Source organism: Hemibagrus wyckioides, linkage group LG14, assembly GCF_019097595.1.
Source record: "Hemibagrus wyckioides isolate EC202008001 linkage group LG14, SWU_Hwy_1.0, whole genome shotgun sequence".
Lineage (NCBI taxonomy): Eukaryota > Metazoa > Chordata > Actinopteri > Siluriformes > Bagridae > Hemibagrus > Hemibagrus wyckioides.
This window is the reverse complement of record NC_080723.1, coordinates 7,934,058-7,954,526: the sequence shown is the minus strand read 5'-3', so window position 1 is coordinate 7,954,526 and position 20,469 is coordinate 7,934,058. Positions and strand designations below refer to the sequence as shown.

General features: G+C 38.3%; 2 protein-coding genes across 8 annotated transcripts; one reads left to right on the top strand and one right to left on the bottom strand.

Moving 5' to 3' along the window:
• dennd6b (DENN/MADD domain containing 6B) lies at positions 1 to 15,302 on the top strand. 5 transcript variants are annotated; one of them, XM_058408205.1, is made up of 20 exons: positions 2 to 231; positions 2,309 to 2,347; positions 2,443 to 2,485; positions 4,631 to 4,746; positions 4,838 to 4,918; positions 7,576 to 7,681; positions 7,955 to 8,034; positions 8,778 to 8,840; positions 8,922 to 8,977; positions 9,676 to 9,798; positions 11,390 to 11,485; positions 11,632 to 11,726; positions 11,824 to 11,889; positions 12,014 to 12,078; positions 12,199 to 12,288; positions 12,366 to 12,419; positions 12,681 to 12,790; positions 12,869 to 12,971; positions 13,598 to 13,672; positions 13,904 to 15,302. In XM_058408205.1, exons 1-20 carry the CDS (start codon positions 88 to 90, stop codon positions 14,024 to 14,026), a joined length of 1,728 nt encoding a protein of 575 aa, XP_058264188.1. In that variant the 5' UTR covers positions 2 to 87; the 3' UTR covers positions 14,027 to 15,302. The 5 variants fall into 5 exon arrangements, with proteins under 5 accessions (XP_058264189.1, XP_058264188.1, XP_058264190.1 ...); XM_058408207.1 differs by having other exon boundaries at positions 92 to 231; positions 2,199 to 2,347; XM_058408208.1 differs by having other exon boundaries at positions 161 to 231; positions 2,309 to 2,360.
• gcc1 (GRIP and coiled-coil domain containing 1) lies at positions 14,754 to 18,423 on the bottom strand. 3 transcript variants are annotated; one of them, XM_058408194.1, is made up of 3 exons: positions 18,366 to 18,423; positions 16,913 to 17,999; positions 14,754 to 16,811 (listed from the first exon to the last, which is right to left on the bottom strand). In XM_058408194.1, exons 2-3 carry the CDS (start codon positions 17,930 to 17,932, stop codon positions 15,510 to 15,512), a joined length of 2,322 nt encoding a protein of 773 aa, XP_058264177.1. In that variant the 5' UTR covers positions 17,933 to 17,999; positions 18,366 to 18,423; the 3' UTR covers positions 14,754 to 15,509. The 3 variants fall into 3 exon arrangements, with proteins under 3 accessions (XP_058264177.1, XP_058264178.1, XP_058264179.1); XM_058408195.1 differs by having other exon boundaries at positions 18,371 to 18,419; XM_058408196.1 differs by having other exon boundaries at positions 18,332 to 18,397.
• Between the last annotated feature and the right edge of the window lie 2,046 nt (positions 18,424 to 20,469).

Genomic DNA, 20,469 nt, shown 5'->3' with positions numbered 1-20,469 from the left:
ACACCAACCACCACATTACTGAAAGAAGAAGAAAGAGCGCACGAAAGCAGGAGGATAAATGAGGAGTAAAAGGGCTTTTAAGGTGTAATGGATCGCTTTGACAGCCAAAATAGAAAGACGGAGTCGAAAGTCACAAATGCGTTGATCTCAGTACCATGGGCTCGTTTCTCCACCTGGCTCGAGTGTGTGTGTGTCGTTACCTTTGATCTTGAGCTCGGACAAGCCATAGAGGTGAGTGACAGGCTTATATTTATCCACATGCTGTGGTACTGCACTCACATCACTGATCAACTGAGATCTAGCTTACATTTGTCACATAGTGCAGTATACACAGCTAGCAAAGTGACGCTGACCAGGAGGCTGCTGTAGGTTTAGATCTATGCCGGTGTTTGGCCAATCAAGGCCTCGTTAAGAGTACTGAGGATACCAATAGTGCTGAACGTACTGAGGATGTTATTGGTACTGAGGATGCTGAGGATACTGAGAATGTTACTGCGACTGAGGATGCTGAGGGTATTGAGGTTGCGAGTATTGCAGAACCCCAATTTTCAGGCTTCTTTAGCTGAAACAATTTTAAACAATATAAAAGCCATTAAAAAGAGTGAAACTTAAAGAATAAGAAGAAGTAGAGAGAGAGAGAGAGAGAGAGAGAGAGAGAGAAAGAGTTCCAGTGAAACACAAGTTTGTTGAGGTACAGGTGTGAGAAAATGAGACAAGACATGGCTCCAACACAAATAAACTGTATGGTTTACTCTAGTGCATTTTTGGATTCTCTAATGATAAATTTGCCCATGATGATCTGAAAAAGCATGATCTGATCTGAAAGAGCATGCAGCTGGTTATAAATGTGTCTGAGCATCTAGAGAGCAGAATACACAGAGTGGAATTTGCACATATGGTGTGCTGTTCTTGTATAAGTGACAGTCAATTATTTTTCTTGCAACAACCCTACTGTAAGTACTGCTGTGTTTCTTCCAAGATTTCATCAAATGTGAGAGAGAGGCTCTACTTGCTTGCGCTTGCATTACTCTGAATGCTGTCTCAGATCTGATCCTTTGGATTTCTGTTTGCTTGTTTAGCTCTGCCAGTAATACATCCTTTATGAGTCTTAAATGTCTGCAGTGCTACAGGACCTGTAACAACAAGAAATTAATTTTTCTTGATATAAATTTAAATTTAGCATCATTTATCACTTATCCAGTAACAAAATCTCTCTTCTTAATATGAAACACTGTACATTACAAGTAGACTAGCTTAGATATTAAAACACACACACAAACACAGATGTTTCAGTGAGTGTGTGAGAGAGAAGTGTAATCTTGGTAAAGTACATCTAATATTTTATTTGTTAGAAGCATTATCTCTTAAGAAGACATGAACTTGGCTCCTGTCAGTGATGAATTTAACATCTCTTCTTTAGCTGCTGTAATAGATTCCCCATGTGTGTCCTACGAGATTGCTCAGCCCTGTAGATCCACTTTCCCCAAAGTAAATCTTTTTATTTAATGTGCTAAAGACTTCATAATTAGTCAGACACACAACTGTGGTCCAGATTTCAGTTGTGAAAATTCTTTGGTGTGACAAACATTTTGAGATAAATTTGCTCACTTTTTTTAACTTATCCCAGACAACTGTATCAGATGTGAAGTGTTAGTTTGGCAGAGGAATCATGAGGTGTTCTGACCTTACTACCCTTTAAAGTTTGTGCTTGAAAATTAAAATAATGAAATTGATAGTAAAAGAATTTATAATTGCTGGAAAAAGGATTTTTGTGCACCGGTGTCATTTTCAAAAAAGGCATAATGGTGAAGTGACTCCCTAAAGTTCATTAAACACTCTAGTCATCTCCTGTGTGCTGCTGTAATCTGCGGTCCGTTCCTCCGTATTATTTTCATTTATTTAGCTCAGCATTCAGAGTAAAACATGAATGAATGTGGTTTATGTCTCAGTCATGCTCATATCTATTTAGCATATTAGATGACCTTGAAAATGAAAAGATAAGACGAGAAGTGTAAAGTAAAGGTTCAGCAGGTGTGTCTAGTGATTCTGTGCATTTCTCTGTTTACTGCAGCTCTAAATGTGCATCCCTGCCTTTGGATGTGTGGAGTTAAGATTTATTTATGGATTCAGCTATTCACTTACAAATGAGGCTAAATAAAATAGAATAAATAAATGCAGCACATTTTGTCATTTTACAGTGGATTGTTGGATCAATTTTACTGCTTCAAAAAATCATCCCATATATTACAAGCCATTAGGGGTAGCATCTGTTACAGCAGTATATGCCTTGCCTTGTCTCTTTTTGTAGTTGATCTACCCAAATGATGCTAAACTTACAGAGAAAGAGGTAAGTGCATGAGGTATGTGCATTTTTATGATAATGGTTAATTAGCTGCACTATTCTGTGTGTCTAATTTATTTTTTATTTATTTATTTCCCCAGAAAACAAGCATATGCTATTTAGCATTTCCTGACTCATTTTCAGGTAAGTTCAATCACGGTTATGATCAGAATGGTTAGATCCATGATACAGAAACAGTCCAATACCAAAATAAAAAAGTAGTCAAAATCATAGCTTCCAATGCTAAATAAATTGTAATTTAGTAACATCATATAATAAATGTACCAATACTAAAACACTAGTTATGTAACTGTGGTTCAATGCCCACCACCAAGGTCAGTGAGAAGCACCAGGACACCTTTTTGTGCCTATGTGTAAATGCAAAGACATCTGGAAAGTCACAAAACTACCAAATGACTTAGTGCTTGAGATGAGAATAACTCAGACCATAGTGTCATGGGAAATCAGCCCACCTTAGGACTGACTGGAAAGCTTTTCAGAGATGACTGCCACACTCACCCCACTGGGATAGTTGATGTTAATCTTGTATCCAGTATCATCCAAGTAGCAGCAGCAAGTGTCATGCCTCTGAGTAATACCTACAGTATGATAGGAGGTGTGGCATGTCCTGACAGATGCCTGGTATCTGACACGCCAGTAAGCCAACATGGCACACAACAAGCACCACTTAGGGGGTCAGTTTCTGTTCAGATTAGGGAGCCCCATGACATATGAACATACTATCTGTTATTAAATCTCTTTAGGGAGACCCAGTTAGGCATCTTGTATTAGCTCATGATATGTATCTTACAGGACAAGTGTAATACCCCAGTCCAGGGTCTTAGAACTGAACTAATGAAGGTCCTTTCTTGCTTCAGAAAGGCTATGACTAATTTATGTGTGACACTATACACAGTGACAAGGCACACAGTGTCTTTCACATATTATCCACTTCAAGGGGCCGAACCCACAAATGCAGATTATCTAGTCAAGGTTGCCAAATCAGTTTGTTTGTTTGGGACAACAAATCTGTTCTTGGAGCAAGCTAGCAAGGTATTCGTTTCACACTGAGAGCAGCAGTGAAAACACTGAGGTCAGTCATGAGTCATGGGGACTGGTCAGGTCTGCTAGGGAGATACCATGTTTGAACAACAGGAGGTGCAGTTCTTTGATGCTCAATTTCAAAGGAATTGTTGATAGCTTAAATGGTTTTGCCATGGCAAGGTGATCAATTAATATGCCTTGTCACACAAATGAAAAGTGTGACATAATTCCACTGTATGCTGTGTGATATGGATGCAGTTCACATGTGAACACAGTGTACACATGGGCCTTAAACTAAAAACCAACTTTTCAATAATTAAATGAGGGAGCCTAGTTAAATTTAGACATTTTTTCCCCAAACATTTTTGTATTTAATTTGCTTGAAAAGCTCAAAAAATAGGTCAGACAGGAGATTAGATGAGAATATCTAGTTTGCTAGATATCTACTTACACCAAATTTCATAGTCTTCTTAGATGGATTACCGCTCATGCTGAGCAGTGTGAGCAGTGGCAGCACTACAGCATACACTTCTATGTTGTAATACCTTTATTTTCTTTGCCACCTGTTTTATGTCCTGCCTCCACCTCAGCATTGTTATTGGTTATCTCCCTAATATTTCCCAATTGCTCTTACCTGATTTCAGTTTGCCCCTTGTTGAGTTGTGTATTTATTTTCTCATGTTCCTTTGTTCATCTTGAAATATATGCTCAATCTGTCCCAGCAGTGGGCAGAGATTCTTGTTGCCATACATGACACCCAGCAGTGAGCGTCTTTTAGAAGGGATGGCCAAGTTTAACCCCAACGTTAAAAATCATTTGCTCTAGCCATTTGGCAGTAGTTCACAAGCTACTGTTCAAAGAGGAGGACTGGAGATGATGAGGAAGTGAAGTCTCCTGTAGAGCTCCTTAGAAAGGCCCCTTCCTCCCTCTGTCCTGAGGTTCATGACATGGCCTCCCACAAATCTTGAAAGAAAGTGGAGAAATAATACCGGATGGTAGTTGCTGATAGGGTATTTAAAGTGTGTTTTTTTCAGGATGCTAGTTTAAATGCATTGCATGACCAGATGTTATAGAGTCATTAATAATATAAGAGATGAAGAGGAGAAGGGCTTGTGTGATGGAGCATTGTGAAATGGATGGGATCTAGCAGGCATATGGTGGAATTGCAGGATGATAAAAAAAAGATGTCTATTGTGATTTATATGCTGAAGTCACATGTAGTGTAATTTTGTCATCTGCCAACAGGATGCCTTGGGGACACACAGTTCAGTTTTAGGCTGCGGCAGTCTGTGGGACGAGTGAGTGGCATGTGGTTTGGTGACAAAGATGCATACAACAGGGAAGCACCACTAACGCTGCAGGTAACATGTAATATCATTGAATACAAAATAATTATACAGTATCTGTCATAAATTACTAAGTCATAGAGCTCTATTTTTATTTCCTTGTTAGAAGGAGATGGCTTACTTCTACGGCTATGTTTACTTTAGACAAGTAAAGGATGTCTCTGTCAAAAGGGGCTACTTTCAGAAGGTGAGACGATGGAATACAATAAATACCTTTATTTCTTCATGGAGGAATCTATTTATCACTGGGCTGAATGTCTTCAGTTTTGCTGTATTTGTTCCTAAATTAATGTTTGTTTGATTGATTGTTTTAATAAATAGATAAAAAAGTAGCAGTCCTTTTATTGGTTCAGTAAAGTTCAAACCAAGGAGCAGTACCTGACTTTTGACTGATTTCTTTCTTTGTTAAAAATATAATTAAATATAAATATATGTTAGCAGCTTAAATTTCCAATGAAAATGGAACATATACAGCAAACTGAAAAATCCACTGGAATTGAGAAGATTGTTGTAGAACTATGTACCATATTGTACCATTGGTAAATATGGGTTTCATGGTTTTAGGTCAAGGGACTGGGATGGTCATGTCAAGAGATTGAATCTGTGGTCATTTAACAATTATTGTATGTATTTAGACATGATGGCATATGATTTGGATCATTATCCTGCTGAAAGATCCAACCAAGGCCCAGTTGTAGCTTGGCACATGCATTCAGATTTAATTATCCTGTTATTTAGTGCAGTCCATGATGCCACATCCTGTGGCTAAATAATACTGAATTTTAATATAAGCAAATGTGAAAGCTGAAACTTTCCCAAATGGGGCAGCACTTCAAATGTCTTCGAGCATAGTTATAATATAGAACATAAACTGAAGATATACAAGGTGCCATGGTGAGCTTGTAATCATGGTGAGCTTGTAATCTGCTGTTGTCCTTTGGCTGCTCCCTGTTCAGGGTCGCCACAGCAGAACATCCAATCCACATATATGAGGATTACTGACTCAACTCTGTTATTTTATCTGGGCTAGGGACTGGCACTGAGAGTTAACCCCCAGTGGCTGGATTGGTGTCCTGGTGGTGAAAGCACTGTATCCTGCCGCTGGACTACTAGGGAGAAATTAAGTTTATTCACTAGTGAAAAATTAAACCATGGATGGCCACATAAGAATAATTCCTGATATCCAACCAGGAAAAATTTTCAGAATGAAAATATACATTGCAGTTATAAGGCTATCTTGTTGTTAATAAAATGTAATCATGGAGGTGTCTATGGTTTTTCACCACCCTATGGTCACTTAAGGACAGAGGTTGAAAATTTCATAATTTAGAGCTCTAAATGACCTCAGAAGTGGGAAGTCAAACACATCATATAAATAGAGCACACTTAAGGTACCTAAGATTTTATAGATACATATTATACATATACATAGATACCAGTGGCGGACCATCAGGGCCAGCAAGGCCTTCTCTGCTGGCCTAAACAGCAGTAATCTGAATCACTGACTTGCATTTTAATATATTTAGTATATTTTTCCATGAATGTGTACTAAATTTTTCCCAATAGTCTATTCTCTACATTCCATAGCTTTTCTCTCAGTTGCGCTGCTTCCAGTAGTGTATATTTATGATAAGAGTATTTATCCAATCATATTTCAGCTAGTAGCTTAGCTGCCCGGCCGTAAGGCCTTCAGAATCAATAGTGCAGGTGCCCAGAGCTTAAAATAAGTGGCGATGAAACTGTTCCATTAACCAATCAGATTTTGAGTTGGCTTCACTGGGGCCATCTAGCAGGCATTCGATTACATCAGCAATTTCCCGTCCTTTGATTGGATAATCGGAGTAGTCGGAGGCAGCGGCCCTAGTGTTTCTATATTCGCTGGATCTCATTTCGGATGCTGCGTCCTCCAGAGATTGCAGTTTGCTGCATACGGCATCAGGAATGTCTTTTTGAGAAGAGTAACCGTAATAAAATTGACTATTCCTTGTGAAATACTGTAGACTAACTTCTTTTTTACTTAACGGTTATTTAACGGTTGATTAGTATCTATTGCCGTGGCGTCTAGGGGCGATTCTAGAATTTTCATTTAAGGGGGGCTCAGCCCCCAATGAGGGTATAATAGTAAAAAATAAATAAATAAAAAAGGAAAAAAAGGTTTGACTAACAGGGTAGGATGGTACACCTATTGCAGCATTCCACTGTATTGCATCAATGTGTATAACATTTGAGTACTGAACAAGACAAATACGAGTCTTCCTGATCTCACACACACACACACACACACACACACACACTTGTCCTCTGATCCTCGCTCTGTGACGGATTGAAGAATGCGCTGAAAGACGGGGAGGAGCCGAAGTCTGCAGACGTTTTCATATGAAATTTAAAGGGGACCTAGGCGATCACGAATTTGTGTACAGTTTATGGAGAATCGCAGAATTTTAGGAGGGCTGAGTAGAAAATGGCCTAGTGACGCCCATGGTGGCATCATAATGATGGTATAGAGGTGGATTAATTCAGGACACCATGACACCAGTGAAGGCCTAGGTCTGAAATGCACGGCCTGCCACTGATAGATACATATTATTATACATATTATTAATATGTTTTTTATCCTAGAACAAATATAGTTGATTCTTTTCATTTACTTCAACAAAATTAACTAATTAACAACATTTAATTTACCAAGGGTGCCAATAATTGTAGTGCACAATTATCTGTACATGCATTTCAGCCCATTTTACACATTTCATGATTTTTTCCCCCTCAAATTAAGAACTATCTGTACTATCATGATCTTTGTAAATAAAACTAAACATCGAACTATTTTATTCCTGGTCCTAGTCTCTGGTGCTGGTCTCCAGACTGCCGTATGTTTACTTGTTCCAGTCTCTACTCCAGATCATTGCTCCTGAGTACTTTGAGAAGTCAGAGCCTTGTTTGGAGGCAGGTGAGTTAGACCTGTTTAACAATCGCCCTATTTAGATGCTATTTCAGGTTTATATGTTTAATAAGGGATGCACAGGTTTCTAACATTGTGTTGTAAATAATAAATCAAAAATTGCATAGCTGATAGCTATAATTTTAAAGTTATCAGCTATGCTAATTAGCTAATTACATTCATACAGTATTATTTATTCATACACTAGCCTAATGTAGTGTGTACAACCGTGATTAGCACACAAATAACTAGTATGATATATGTCTTGTAAATCTGTTGCAGTTTGCAATGAGATTGATCAGTGGCCCCCACCTGTGCCAGGCCAGACTCTCAGTTTGCCTGTGATGGGAGTCATATTGCAGGTTTGGATTCACCCTTCATTCATGCTTGTAGTTTAGTGGTAAAATGTGCCATGTCGAATCAAGCTTGGAAATGTTTACTTAAATGCTATTCATACCAACATCATCAGTGTTTTGTAATATTTAACAAGTGACTTATTGGGATATAACTGTATACAAATTCATTATATAGACTGAAAAGATCATTTGTCCTAAACAAATTTAAATACAGATATGAACATGTTCTCTCTTTGAGGAAGCTTGCCAGAAAATTTCAGACTAGGTATGTCCATCATGATCTCACAGGACAGAATAAAAAAAAAATATGTGCAAGGTTTTTTGGTTTTCTATTTTATATGTGGTCATTATACACAGAAACTAGCAGCCGTGCTTATGGGAAAAAAGCTGACACAGCAATAATGGGAGACGCACTGTTTGGTTTTAGCCTAACCTAAATATTGCACCAAATTTCTGTCATGTACAAACAAAAGTAATGTGCTTTTTTTATATATTTAGCTGTTGCTCCATATAGCTTACTGAGACTGCACGCTGTGCATAGAGCTGTATGACTCAAGAACTAAAGTAAATGTTGGTTGGTTGTTTGGGTTGGATTGGTTGCATTAGCCAACCAGGCCAAATCCAGTTGATGGGTTGGTTAGGCTGATAAGTTGGTTTGTTGGTTGATTGGTTTTTGGTTGATTGGTTGGATTGATAGGTTATTCGGTTGGTTGGTTTAAATTAAGCTTGTGTAATGCTTTATTTTTTAGGTCAGAATTCCTTCAAAAGAGGACAAACCAGGAGGAAGTCCAAGCAGACAGGGACCGAAAGAGGTATGAGCTTACTTTTCATGTGTGATGATGCACTTAGTTGAAATGTTGATTGATTCCCTTTTATGTTTGTGTGTTATGTAGAATCATCTCTCTTCTCCCATGGTTTTTCCTACCATCCATGAGCTGGATCTTTTCAAGTACGTATGTGGCTGCGTGGTTTTATCTGTTGCATAATTAATCAAAAACTGCTCATGTAATAATACATATAAAGGGCTGTTTACATGTTAATACGCATGATTAAATTTAAGATCATAAGACAATATTTTTTAATTGCATTAACACATTTCTAAGGTACTATATATGCCACTAGAATCTGCTCATGATCCAAAACATACAAGCTCATTGGTTAAGCATGGTGGAGGTAGTGTCATGGCTTGGGTTTGCATAGCTGCTTCTGGACCAGGCTCGCTAATCTTTATTAACTGATGTTTGTAGCAGCAAGATGAATTCAGAGTATTATAAGTGAAGAGAATTCTTAGTATTATAAGTTTCTGTCTGAAGATTTTTTGAACATTATGTTATTTATTGCATTATCAGGATATTATGTCAGAATATAGTTATACCATTGGAGATAGTAGAAGATACTTTTCCAATTGCACTGCAAATTTACAGTATGTGTGGATTTTCTCTAATTTATCTATCTCTAATTTATTTATACCCAATCTGTGATTATGAATAAATACATCTCCTGTAATTAATACTATTACTGTTTGTTTTGCCAACTGAGTAAAGAGTGAAAGAAAATTAAAACATTGATGACCCAATATAAAGTCATATAAAGAATTAGAATAAGTTATTGATCTAAACTGACCCAGTTGACCTTTGACCCGATCAGGTGTTTCCAGTCTGTCCTCATTCACATACAATTGCTGTGGGAGCTGACGTTGCTAGGAGAGCCGTTGGTCGTCATGGCACCCTCTCCTTCAGTGTCCTCAGAAACTGTGCTGTCTCTAGTTAGGTATACTCATTATTTTGCCTATTTTGTCTTTCCCATTCTGACCATGAATATTAGGAAAAATAATAATGCAGAAACATAGAAGCAGAACATTGTGTCTGCTTAAAGAGAAATATATCTAATGTTATACTGCATTTCAGTGCAGATAGTAAATTATACAAACCTTTCCAAAACTATTGGATGGGCAAGGCCAGTTCATTTGTTTTTGCTGTAGACTGAAGGCATTTGGGTTTGAGATCAAAAGAAGAATATGAGAAAAGAGTTTAGTATTTCAGCTTTTGTTTTCAGGCATTTGTATGTAGTTGTGTTACAGAAAATAGAACATGGCAGGGTTTTTTTATATCAGACAATTCAATATTTGGATGGAACATTTCAATATTGGAACATTTGGTGTGCCCCATTAGATCGATTGCTTAAGCAGTTAATAGCTCTGAATCTCTACTCTTGGTATCACTCTTTATTCTCACCTGTGAACACTGTATTTTTTTTTTATTTTATTTTTTTTACAAATGATAAGCTATCATGAAGACAGAGCTGTTGATAGGAGAAATGCAAAAGAAAATAGAGAAAGTCAGAGACCTTGCACAAGCATTGTGCATTGACAATACATCAATGTACAGTGTCATGAAAAGAATCAAAGCAGCTAATGAGCTATGAAGAAAACCCCCAAACAACATTCAGTGACATCAACAACAACCTCCACAGGGCAGAGGTGGAGGTATCACAATCCACAGTTCAAAAAAGTCTTTGAGAGCAGAAACATAGATGCCATACCACAAGATATACTGCTCAGAAAAATTAAAGTAACACTGAAAATGCATCAGATCTCAATGGGGAAAATATCATGCTGGATATCTATACTAATATGGACTGGGTAATGTGTTAGGAATGAAAGGATGACACATTGTTTGATGGAATGAAAATTTTCAACCTACAGAGGGCTGAATTCAAAGACACTCCGAAAATCAAAGTGAAAAACTGATGTAGAAGGGTCATCCATTTTGCTGAAATTTCATTGCAGCTACTCAAAATGGTACAATGGCTCCCATGAGCCTGAACCGAAACAATGTCCCAGAGGTGTTCTATTGGATTTAGGTCAGGCAAGCATGGGGGCTATTCAGTGGTATCAATTCCTTCATCCTCCAAGAACTGCCTGCATACTCTCGCCACATGAGGCCAGGCATTGTCGTGCACCAGGAGTAACCCAGGACCCTCAGTATCTGCTCCTAATAGTTATATTAGACTTTTGATCTCTAACCCAAATGACAAATGAATCTGCCTTACCTTACCAATCGTTCTGGAGAGCACGGTATTTACTTTGGGCTTTTTTCAGCACAAAAGTGTTTCCACCCAACTGCAGATGAGCCAATCAAGCATGAGAATCTGAAATCAGTGACAACAGCATAGGTGTCCTAAATGCTCCCAGGATTTAAAACGTTGTGGAGTTTTGTTCTGGAGTTGCCTTTTGATATGCACCAAAATGTAGTTCAGATTTCTTTTTGCTGAAGTGCTTAAGCTCATTTATGCTAAAATAGGGTGATCTATAGTTAAGTATCTGCTGTCTAATTCTGTCGTGTTCACTTTTTTTTCCCAGCTGCATCAGTCCACTGAGGTACTGCTGTGATTTTCGGCCTTACTTTACCATCCATGACAGTGAGTTTAAGGAGTACACTACCAGAACTCAGGCACCGTAAGCACCAACACATCTAAACACAACCACCACAAATCTACTTTGTGAAGAATTATTACAAATGTTCAGGCATTTTTTACAGGATAATTAAATACCAAAAGAATATGCAATAATTTCTCTCCTCTTTTTTATGCTTGTAATTTCAGGCCTAATGTACTACTAGGTGTTACGAATCCTTTCTTTATAAAGTCCTTTCAGAGCTGGCCTCATATCATGTGTCTGGGGGAGCTGAAGATGTCCAGTAAGTGGCGCTTTCTATGACATTCTTGTTGAATCAAATGCATTTCTTGTTGCATAAGTTAATTTAATTCAATAGTTTGTTCAATATCTAATTTTAGGAGATTTGCTGAAACAAGTTAAGGTCAAGAAACTGACCAAGTTGAAAACACTGGACACAAAACCAGGTGCATATAAATGCATTTCTTTAATTTTAATTGCAAAAAGCATAATGACTACATATTGTAAAATTAAGAACATCTGTCTGTATGTGTCCATCACATTTCTGTACGGTTCTGTTTCATTGTCAAGGTATATACACATTATACAAAACATTTATTCATAAAGACAAAGCCCTGATCAAGCGACTCTTAAAGGTAAATAAATCTGAGCCCAGTTAAACTCAACATCTTAATAGCAATGTTTCTTGAGTCAACTAATTCAAATCTTTCACAAACACACACACCAAAACACACTTACGCACTCATTTTCTGTAGGGACTTCAGAGGAAAAGGCCTTCTGAGGTGCAGAGTGCCATCTTGAGGCGGCATTTTTTAGAACTGACACAGAGCTTTATCGATCCACTGGTGAGGACTTTTTAAGTATAACAAATTAATAAATATCCTGATAATAGAATGATTAAGAACCCTTTTATGTTTTACAGGAGCGATACGTGGACAGCCTGATGCCACTGCAAATATCCATGACTCCTTGGAAGGTTAATTAAACTGGATTCTAAACTGATTACATTTTAAATGTTAAAGACAAATTAGCATTCATGCTAAAAGACTTGATTGTTTCAGATGTAGCAACTTAAAATGAATGAATATTATTCATATACCTGGTATACTATTATTATTATTATTATTATTATTATTATTATTATTATTATTCATGTAGACCAGGTATATGGGTGTAAGGATCAGAAATATGGATGGGCTGGAAAAAAATAGTAAAAGAGGGAAAAATGTGTGTCTAGACCCCTCCTCAGATCCGCCTCTTCAGTCAGGATGAGTTCTTGGGCACTCTGGATCATGCTGGGCCTCAAATCAACTCCATGCACAAAGGAGACTGGCTGGGCCTTTATAAGTAACTCAGTGTCTACAGTTTAACACTCTTTTCTTGGTCGGTGAATATACTGCTAACTCATATTTATCTGTTTTAAAGGCAATTCTTTCAGTCTCCTAATTTTGATGGCTGGTTTCGTGCAAAGCACAGGGAAATGACACATAAGGTGGAATGCCTTCATTTAGAAGCCATCTGTGATGCTGTGAGTACTAAATAAACCTGATACAAAATTTAAAATCCCTGGAACATACTAACATTGGGCCTCATTTGTCAAGTCAAAAAGCTTTTATTGTCATTTTGACCATATATAGCTGAAAAAAAACAAAAAAAAACCCTTTTTAGTAAAGTTTTATGTAAATGTTTGTGTAAGCCAAACCAAACTAAATATTCCAACTAAAAAACACGTTCCTATAAATGTTCCTGTGAAGTGTAAATCATGTTCCTGACACAGCTCATTTGCATTTATTGATGCCCTCAAAACTCCATAAACGTTCAAGCACACTAACAACTGTGAGTAGGAAATGATAGATCAGGAAAAAGGCTTTTGATTTATTTTAAATATTTTAATTAAAATATTTAACATTGTATTAAGTTTAATAAGCAAGTGCTTAAGCTGGGGCGAAGCACAGAGAGACTGGCCCTTGAGGTTTGTGTTAGTTATTAGTCATATGTTATTTTTGTGTGTTCATTTTGCACACACTCAAGAGCATGAATACCAAATTATTTGAATATCTGTTCATATCATGCTGGATAACTAAGGCCCATTGTATGAAAGAAATTTCTGCTGCAGTGTATTAAAATTGTTTTGGTGTCTTTTACTTTTCACAGGATCTGCTGAGTTGGACAAAAGACAAGTCTGAAGTGGAGACTGTTGACCTGATTTTAAAATTGCGTGAAAAATTGGTTAGTGATAGAATTGTGAACTAGAAACAGCATTACACCTGGTTAGAAGGAAGTGTCTTCAAAACATTTACTACTTCTCCTGTTGCATTTGCAGCTTAATTCTTCTAGATGATTGAAGTTATAGTTATTGTTACAGTTTCTCTTAGTTTTCTCATCTATATTTAAAAAAACACACTTGTAAAAGATCTGAGGTTAACTGAAGACTTGTCTGATTTTTTATTCCTGCACTAGATGAGAGCTCATATGCAGCAGCTTCCAGTGAAGGAGGAATTGCTGGACAAGCTAGAGAGCTACATCCATTCTGTGGTCAGCTCTCTGCCAGATGATCTGCAGACAGTACTATACAAAGACTGACATTAAAATGAGTTTAATGCAGGAATCAAAATTAGAGTTCAGCAGGTAAGCTCCATTTCAGACAGGAGTTCTAGCATTAATCAAAATACAGACATCCTCCTGAAAGTGTTTGAGGTAGGAGTATATAATATATGTGTAGCATCTGCGATCTGTGTGCCACATAGAAAGTGACACCATGGGGATGAAGGCTTGGTGTGTGATTCTGACTTTGTGGAAAAGAACCACCTCTGGATGTGATAGTCAGCTGTCCATATTTTGTCCATATTGTGTACTGTCCTATGTACCTGTTATAATGACCTCAGTACACCTCTTAATTTAATTAAATAACAAACTGTCAATCAGTAAATATAGTTTCAGATTTGAATGGAACTGAGTGTACTGCATGAGATGACTTTTGGAGACTCAGTCAAAACTTTTATATAGTATAGGAATAATGGTTGTAGTGACAGTTGTCAGGATTGTCTTATACAGTTTATATTTAGATTTCACACTGACATATTTATAAAGTAAAAGTGACCCAACACACAAGTATTTATTTATATTATAGAATTTATCTATTCTTGGGTGTTTTCATTAAAATATTAGTTGGCACTGAGAGTTTATGTTGATCTTTAATGTATTTAAATGTGTGTTAAAGAAAATGTGTATAATAAGTGTGATGTTTCCTATGTTTGTACAGTCACATGACAAAAGAATATTATTAAGGAAAAAAACTGTTGTGTGGAGGTAGATTTGAAATATACATTTAATAAGGCACTGAATAATTCTTTCTGAAAGTAAATAAGCAAGACTTAAGCTCCCAAACACATATGTAACTTTACAAAAAAAGTATACATTACACCATGACTTTTTATATCTGTGAGAAATGTTGAGGGAGAACATAACTGGTGACACAATGGTTGCTTTCATGCAAACAACTGTACAAGTCTAACTTTATCACAGGAAGATTATTATTAATGGTAGCTGCAGAGTCACAAAATTGCAGTTGTTGATGCTCCAGTAAGGGTTTGCTGAATTCAAGGCAATAATCAGAATTGTTTAGCAGAACCAGATACTCAGTACTGTAATGAAATAATCATCAGGAACATAATCCAATTACCAAGAAACAGCAAATTATTGTGCATAACTAAAAAAAAAATCTGCCTTGGGTATTCCACAAGAGGCCCGCTTTCTTGTCAGTTGTATGTTTATAATCACATATACACACTTCTGAACAAGCTTTCAAGGCCTTGTTTACTAATCTTGTACAAGGAATGTGATTAAATGATTGATTTTTGATGCTTTATAATTCATTATTTACTGGCCAATAAATATTCTAGATAAATTTGGATGGATTTATTCACCTGACATGTCAGAAAATCCACTGAGGTTTAGCAGAACAGAATTACTCTACATAAACATATTCTGCACCATTTTTTTTGTTATAAGCTTAAAAGGAAAGAAGAAACTAGTGGAAAATAAATAAATGCACTGAATCACAGTATCATCTCTTCCTGGGTGTCCACCAACTCTGTACTTGCTGCTTCATGACAGACTGCCTTTCCTGAGGGCTGAAGTGTAAGATGGTCAGGATGGCCAAGAGCGTTTGCTGACGTCCTTTTGAGTCTTGTAGTGTGAGGAATCTATAGATGACATTTTTGAGGTATTCTAAATTAGCACCATCTCTGCTCTGGTCACGAATCCTCTTGTCCAGCTGAGCCTGCAACTCATCGATCTCCTCCTTGTGCCTTTCTTCTGTAGAAAATAATTTCCCCTGTAGTTGATGCAAGCCTTCCTCCAGCTGATGCTTCTGTTTGCGCAAAGCTGAAATTTCCACCTCGTTTCGAGCCAGCTGTTCGGCATACAGTAGCAAATTGTTTTTTTGGGGGCTGGCTAATTTCAGAGTGTGAGCAATCATCTCACATTCCTCGTGTGAAGAACTGCCACTTTCAAAATCAATGTCGCTTTTAACTCCTCTCTCTGCTGCACAATCACTAACAATCTGTCCTTGAATGCTTTCAGCTCGAAGTTTTTCTAGTTCAAGGTCCTTCTCTTTGAGTAATGCCATGGTGCGCTCCCTCTGCTTGTGCAGCTCTTCCTCAAGATGCAAGAAGTTCTCTCTGTGCTGAGCCTCTAGCTTCTCCAGGTCCTGCTTATGAGCCTGCTGAAGGGCCACCAGTGCCTGTTGATGCTCCTTAATTTCCTGTTTGTGCATCATGTTGGCTTCATCTGACTGGACACGCAGATTGATGTACTTTTCCTTCAGTTCAGCCAGTTGGTCTCGAGCTTCCTCAAGCTCCTTGGTCTGGGCACTGTCTTTGCCATTCTTATTCTTTAGGACCACCTGTGCTCGGACTTTGTAGCGTTCAAACTCCTCCTTCACCTGCCGTAGCTCTTGCTGATAGTATTGCACTGAGGCCTTCTCCACATCCTGTCCTCTTGCTCCCTCAATTATTTTCTCAATTTCCAAACTTTGTTCTGGAGATTTCTGTGCAACCAGCTGCAACAGCTTCTTAACCTTCTCCAGCTTATCCTTCAGCATGTTCACATCCAGATTCATTTCATCAAGGCCAAGGTCACAGGCGGTGGTCCTGGTAGTGCTGACCGCAATAGATAGGGCCTTGTTCTCTGCATCCAGCTGGAGGATATGCTCGCGTTGCCTCTGAGCATTTTGCTGGTCCTTCTGCCTGGCCTTCTCACAGGCACCCAACAGCCCGGACAGCTCAGAAACCCGCTCTTCAAGATTTGCCACTCGTTGCTCCTCCAGCTTTGCCTGCTCCTGTAAGCAGGCTTCTGCCTGAGCAACCTGCACAAATTTAATTTGAAATTCAACAAATATAACATCTAAGCAAATGTCAGTAATAAGCCTTATATGGTTAAAGAAGAACTGTCAGAACAAAGCCATACCTTCTGAATCTCCTGCTGAAGTTGCTGGTTAAAGTGTGCTTTTAGATCAGCAATCTCTTGCTGCAGCTCTATCACCTGCTGTTCAGGCTTGCTTCTCTCAGCCTCCAGAACCTGCAGACTTGTTCTCAACCTTTCACACTCCTGAGTAACCTGCTTCAGCTGCTCTTCATAATCTAACCCCCGGTCTTTGCTCTGCATGGTTTCTGCAAGGGTTTTCCTGGCATCCTCATACCTAAGTTCAACATCCTGCCTAAGGCTCCTCTCCTCCTGGAGGAGTTTCTGAAGTTCACGAAGCATGTGGCCATGGTCAAGCTGTTCTTGATCGTGTTGGTGTTGCTGCATAATCATACGTGCTCTGCACTCTGCTAGCTGTTCCTGAACAGCTTGGAGTTCAAGCTGGTGCTGCTTATGTGCCTCCTCTGCTTTTTCCCGTGCCTCCTCCAACTCTTGCTTCATTTTACGCTTATCAGCTTGGAAAGAGGCTTCCATTCGAGACTTCTCCTGTGTAACTGTGGCCAAAGAGGTGGTCAAAGTAGAGAGCTGAGACTTTAGTTGGTTCACTCGGCGGTCCGATTCTGCATTTGCTGAGGCTACAGTTTGCTCCACATTCGCAGGGCTACTAGAACTGGCACCATTTTCCAGTTCACTCTTCTCAGACTGCAGAAACACGGAGTTACCTTCTCCATGACCAGCCTGGTCTTCATCTGCTGCATCACTCTGAGTGCTGCTGCTAGTCACAACACTTTCAAGCCCTGACTCAGCAGCGTCCAGGCTGTCATCACTGTGAATTGAACCATGGTCTTCGGCATGGTCGGTGGTCACAGGACCCTGTGCAGACACAGTCAGCACTTTCAAGCTAGCTTCCAACGCCTCCTTCTCCTTCAGTAAACTCTTATAGGCCTGAACAAGATCTTTGAAGCGGGTCTGGTACTGGATGAGCTGCTTCTTCTGACTCTCAATACATTCAAGCAGTTCTTTTTTGCTCAGGCCTCCACCGAAGCTCATACCAAATTTCTCCATGTTGAAAGTGACACTCGACTCATACACTCAGTGAGGTTTCATGATATCAAGAGTTAGCTATGTAAACCTGTAGAGGTGTAAGAGAAACAGCTCTATAACCGCAATGTTCTTTCAACAATTCTACTGACTTCATGCTAAGTTAAAAAACAAATAAAACACTACTTATGCTTCATCCACGCTAATTATAATAACTGCTAGTATAATTAAAAAACTTTAAATATTACATAAATCAGATACACAGTTGTTGACACCGGACCGTTGCTATCATAACAACTATCTAATAAACTACATAGCTTGTAGCTGTTCCATTTGCTAATAAACAAAGCAAACACAGAGGACAGTAACAATTCACATTGTCCTGATAGTCTTAAAGCGAAAACAGCGAAACAACACCTACACCTTAAAAGTAAAAGTCTTCTTGCTACGTATTAACCTTACTCGCGTCTCTTCCTGCTTCTCTTCCACAGAGCGCATGAGGAAGTGATGTCAGTACGTGACGCTCATGGGGATGTATTCAAAAACATTCAATGCATTTTTTATTTTACCACCAAGATTTCTTTCAAATAAGACTAAACATTTCTTAAATACGATTTTATTAAATATATTCAATTATATTTACAATAACTGTTGCTATGTTAATTTACTAAAGAATTCGTAAACAAAACGGGGGGCGGGGTGACCCAGGGCGGCGACAAGTTTCAGTGAATGATTGGCTGATGCGGTTGCAGACTGTTACACAACCAAAACAGCACGAGAGGACTCCCTGCGCCCCTGGAGACAAGGTTCTCGGCAAGTAGTCTCGCGAGAAAAGAGCACTCTACCACGCGTCTGAGATTCTCTGCATACAAAGCAAGCACACTGCTAAGTTGATCAGATCAATTATTAAATGTTGATTAGAAGCGCTTAAATACAAAACAAACAAATTAATTGACTAATACATTACAGAAAAGTAATAGATTAATACATTACAGGTGTACATTGGGTTTAGATCAACAATATTACAACTCTGGAAACAAAAAAATATATATTAAGAGACCACTGCAAACATCATTTTCTCAGGATTCACTATTTAGAGGTAGGTGTTAGAGTAAAGAACATTTTTGTTTTATTCTATAAACTACTGATAACATTTCTTCCAAATTCCAATTAAACATTGTTATTTAGAGCTTTTATTTGTACAAAATGACAACTGCTCAAAATAAAAGATACAGAGTTTTCAGACCTCCAGCAATGCAAAGGAAACAAGCTACTATTCCTATTTAAACAACACAATACTAATGTTTTAACTTTAAGGAACAGTTTAAGAATCAATTTTGGTGGAATAACCCTGATCACAGATTTATCTTGGCTGATCTTTCACATTGCTGTTGGGTGACTTGATGTCACTGCTGGTTCAATATTCAAGCAGCTCAGCTTTGTTTAGTGACTTGTGACCATCTGACCTCTTGGTCACATTCCAGATGTTTTCATTCTGGCCATGACAGAATCTTGATGTGGTGGTCCTCTATCCACATCTTTATTAACACAGCTGTGTGACATAGAGCATTGCCTTGCTGGAAAATCCGAGCAGAAGGAAGCAGGTTTTCTTCCAGGAAATCCTTGTACATGGCTTGATTCTTGCACCCTTCTGAAGCACCACCAGATCACTCTTCCTCCACCAAATTTCACAGTGGGTGCGAGACCCCATGGCTTGTAAGAATCTCCAGGTCTCTGTCGAACCATTAGATGAGCAGATGTTGGCCAAAGCTGAAGTTCGTATTCATCAGAGAAAATGACCATGTTCCAGTTCTCTACAGTCTAATCCTTATATTCTTTTGCAGACTTCAGCCTGGCTCTTCTTTCTCATTGTTGAAGGGCTTTTTTCTTGCCTTGCATGACTTCAGTCCTGCCTCTAAGAGCCTGTTTTGAACCGTCCAAACCATGCATTTTACTCCAGCTGCCATTTGCAATTGTTTTTGCAGGTCACTTGAGGTCATCCTACAGTTGTCAAGTGACATTCAAATGAGTTGGCAGGCATCCTGGTCAGTGGCGAGTCATTTTCCCCCTTTGCCAGTCTGTATCTTAACCTTGTTCTTATGAAACGCTGTCTTTGAAATTTTACAGATGGAATCAATGACACTCACTGTATCACTCTGCCAGTAAAGCCAGAATTTAACCCCTCTTTTCCTCACTCAAAAATTTTCATTCAAAAATTGAACTCTTTTATAGCATGGTTGATAGTTACTTTTCGACTCCAGTTACTTTTGCAGTACTACTAACACTGTTTTTGCCATCCAGCTGATTTGAAGAGGATAGTGATGACAACATCAGTGGTTTATATCTTTTCTTCATTAAAAAGATTTGGTTCATGTGAACACCTAATCAGTACTTCATTAAGCAGAATGAGGTGTGCCTCATTGTTGGAATTCAACAGACACTAGAATGGAATGGCTGCCATAGATTTAGAGATGCTGATTTGATCTCTTAATTTCTCTTCATTTTTTCCAGAGCTATATATAGTTCTAATTATTTGGCTAGTTCTAATTAGTTGTCTGATT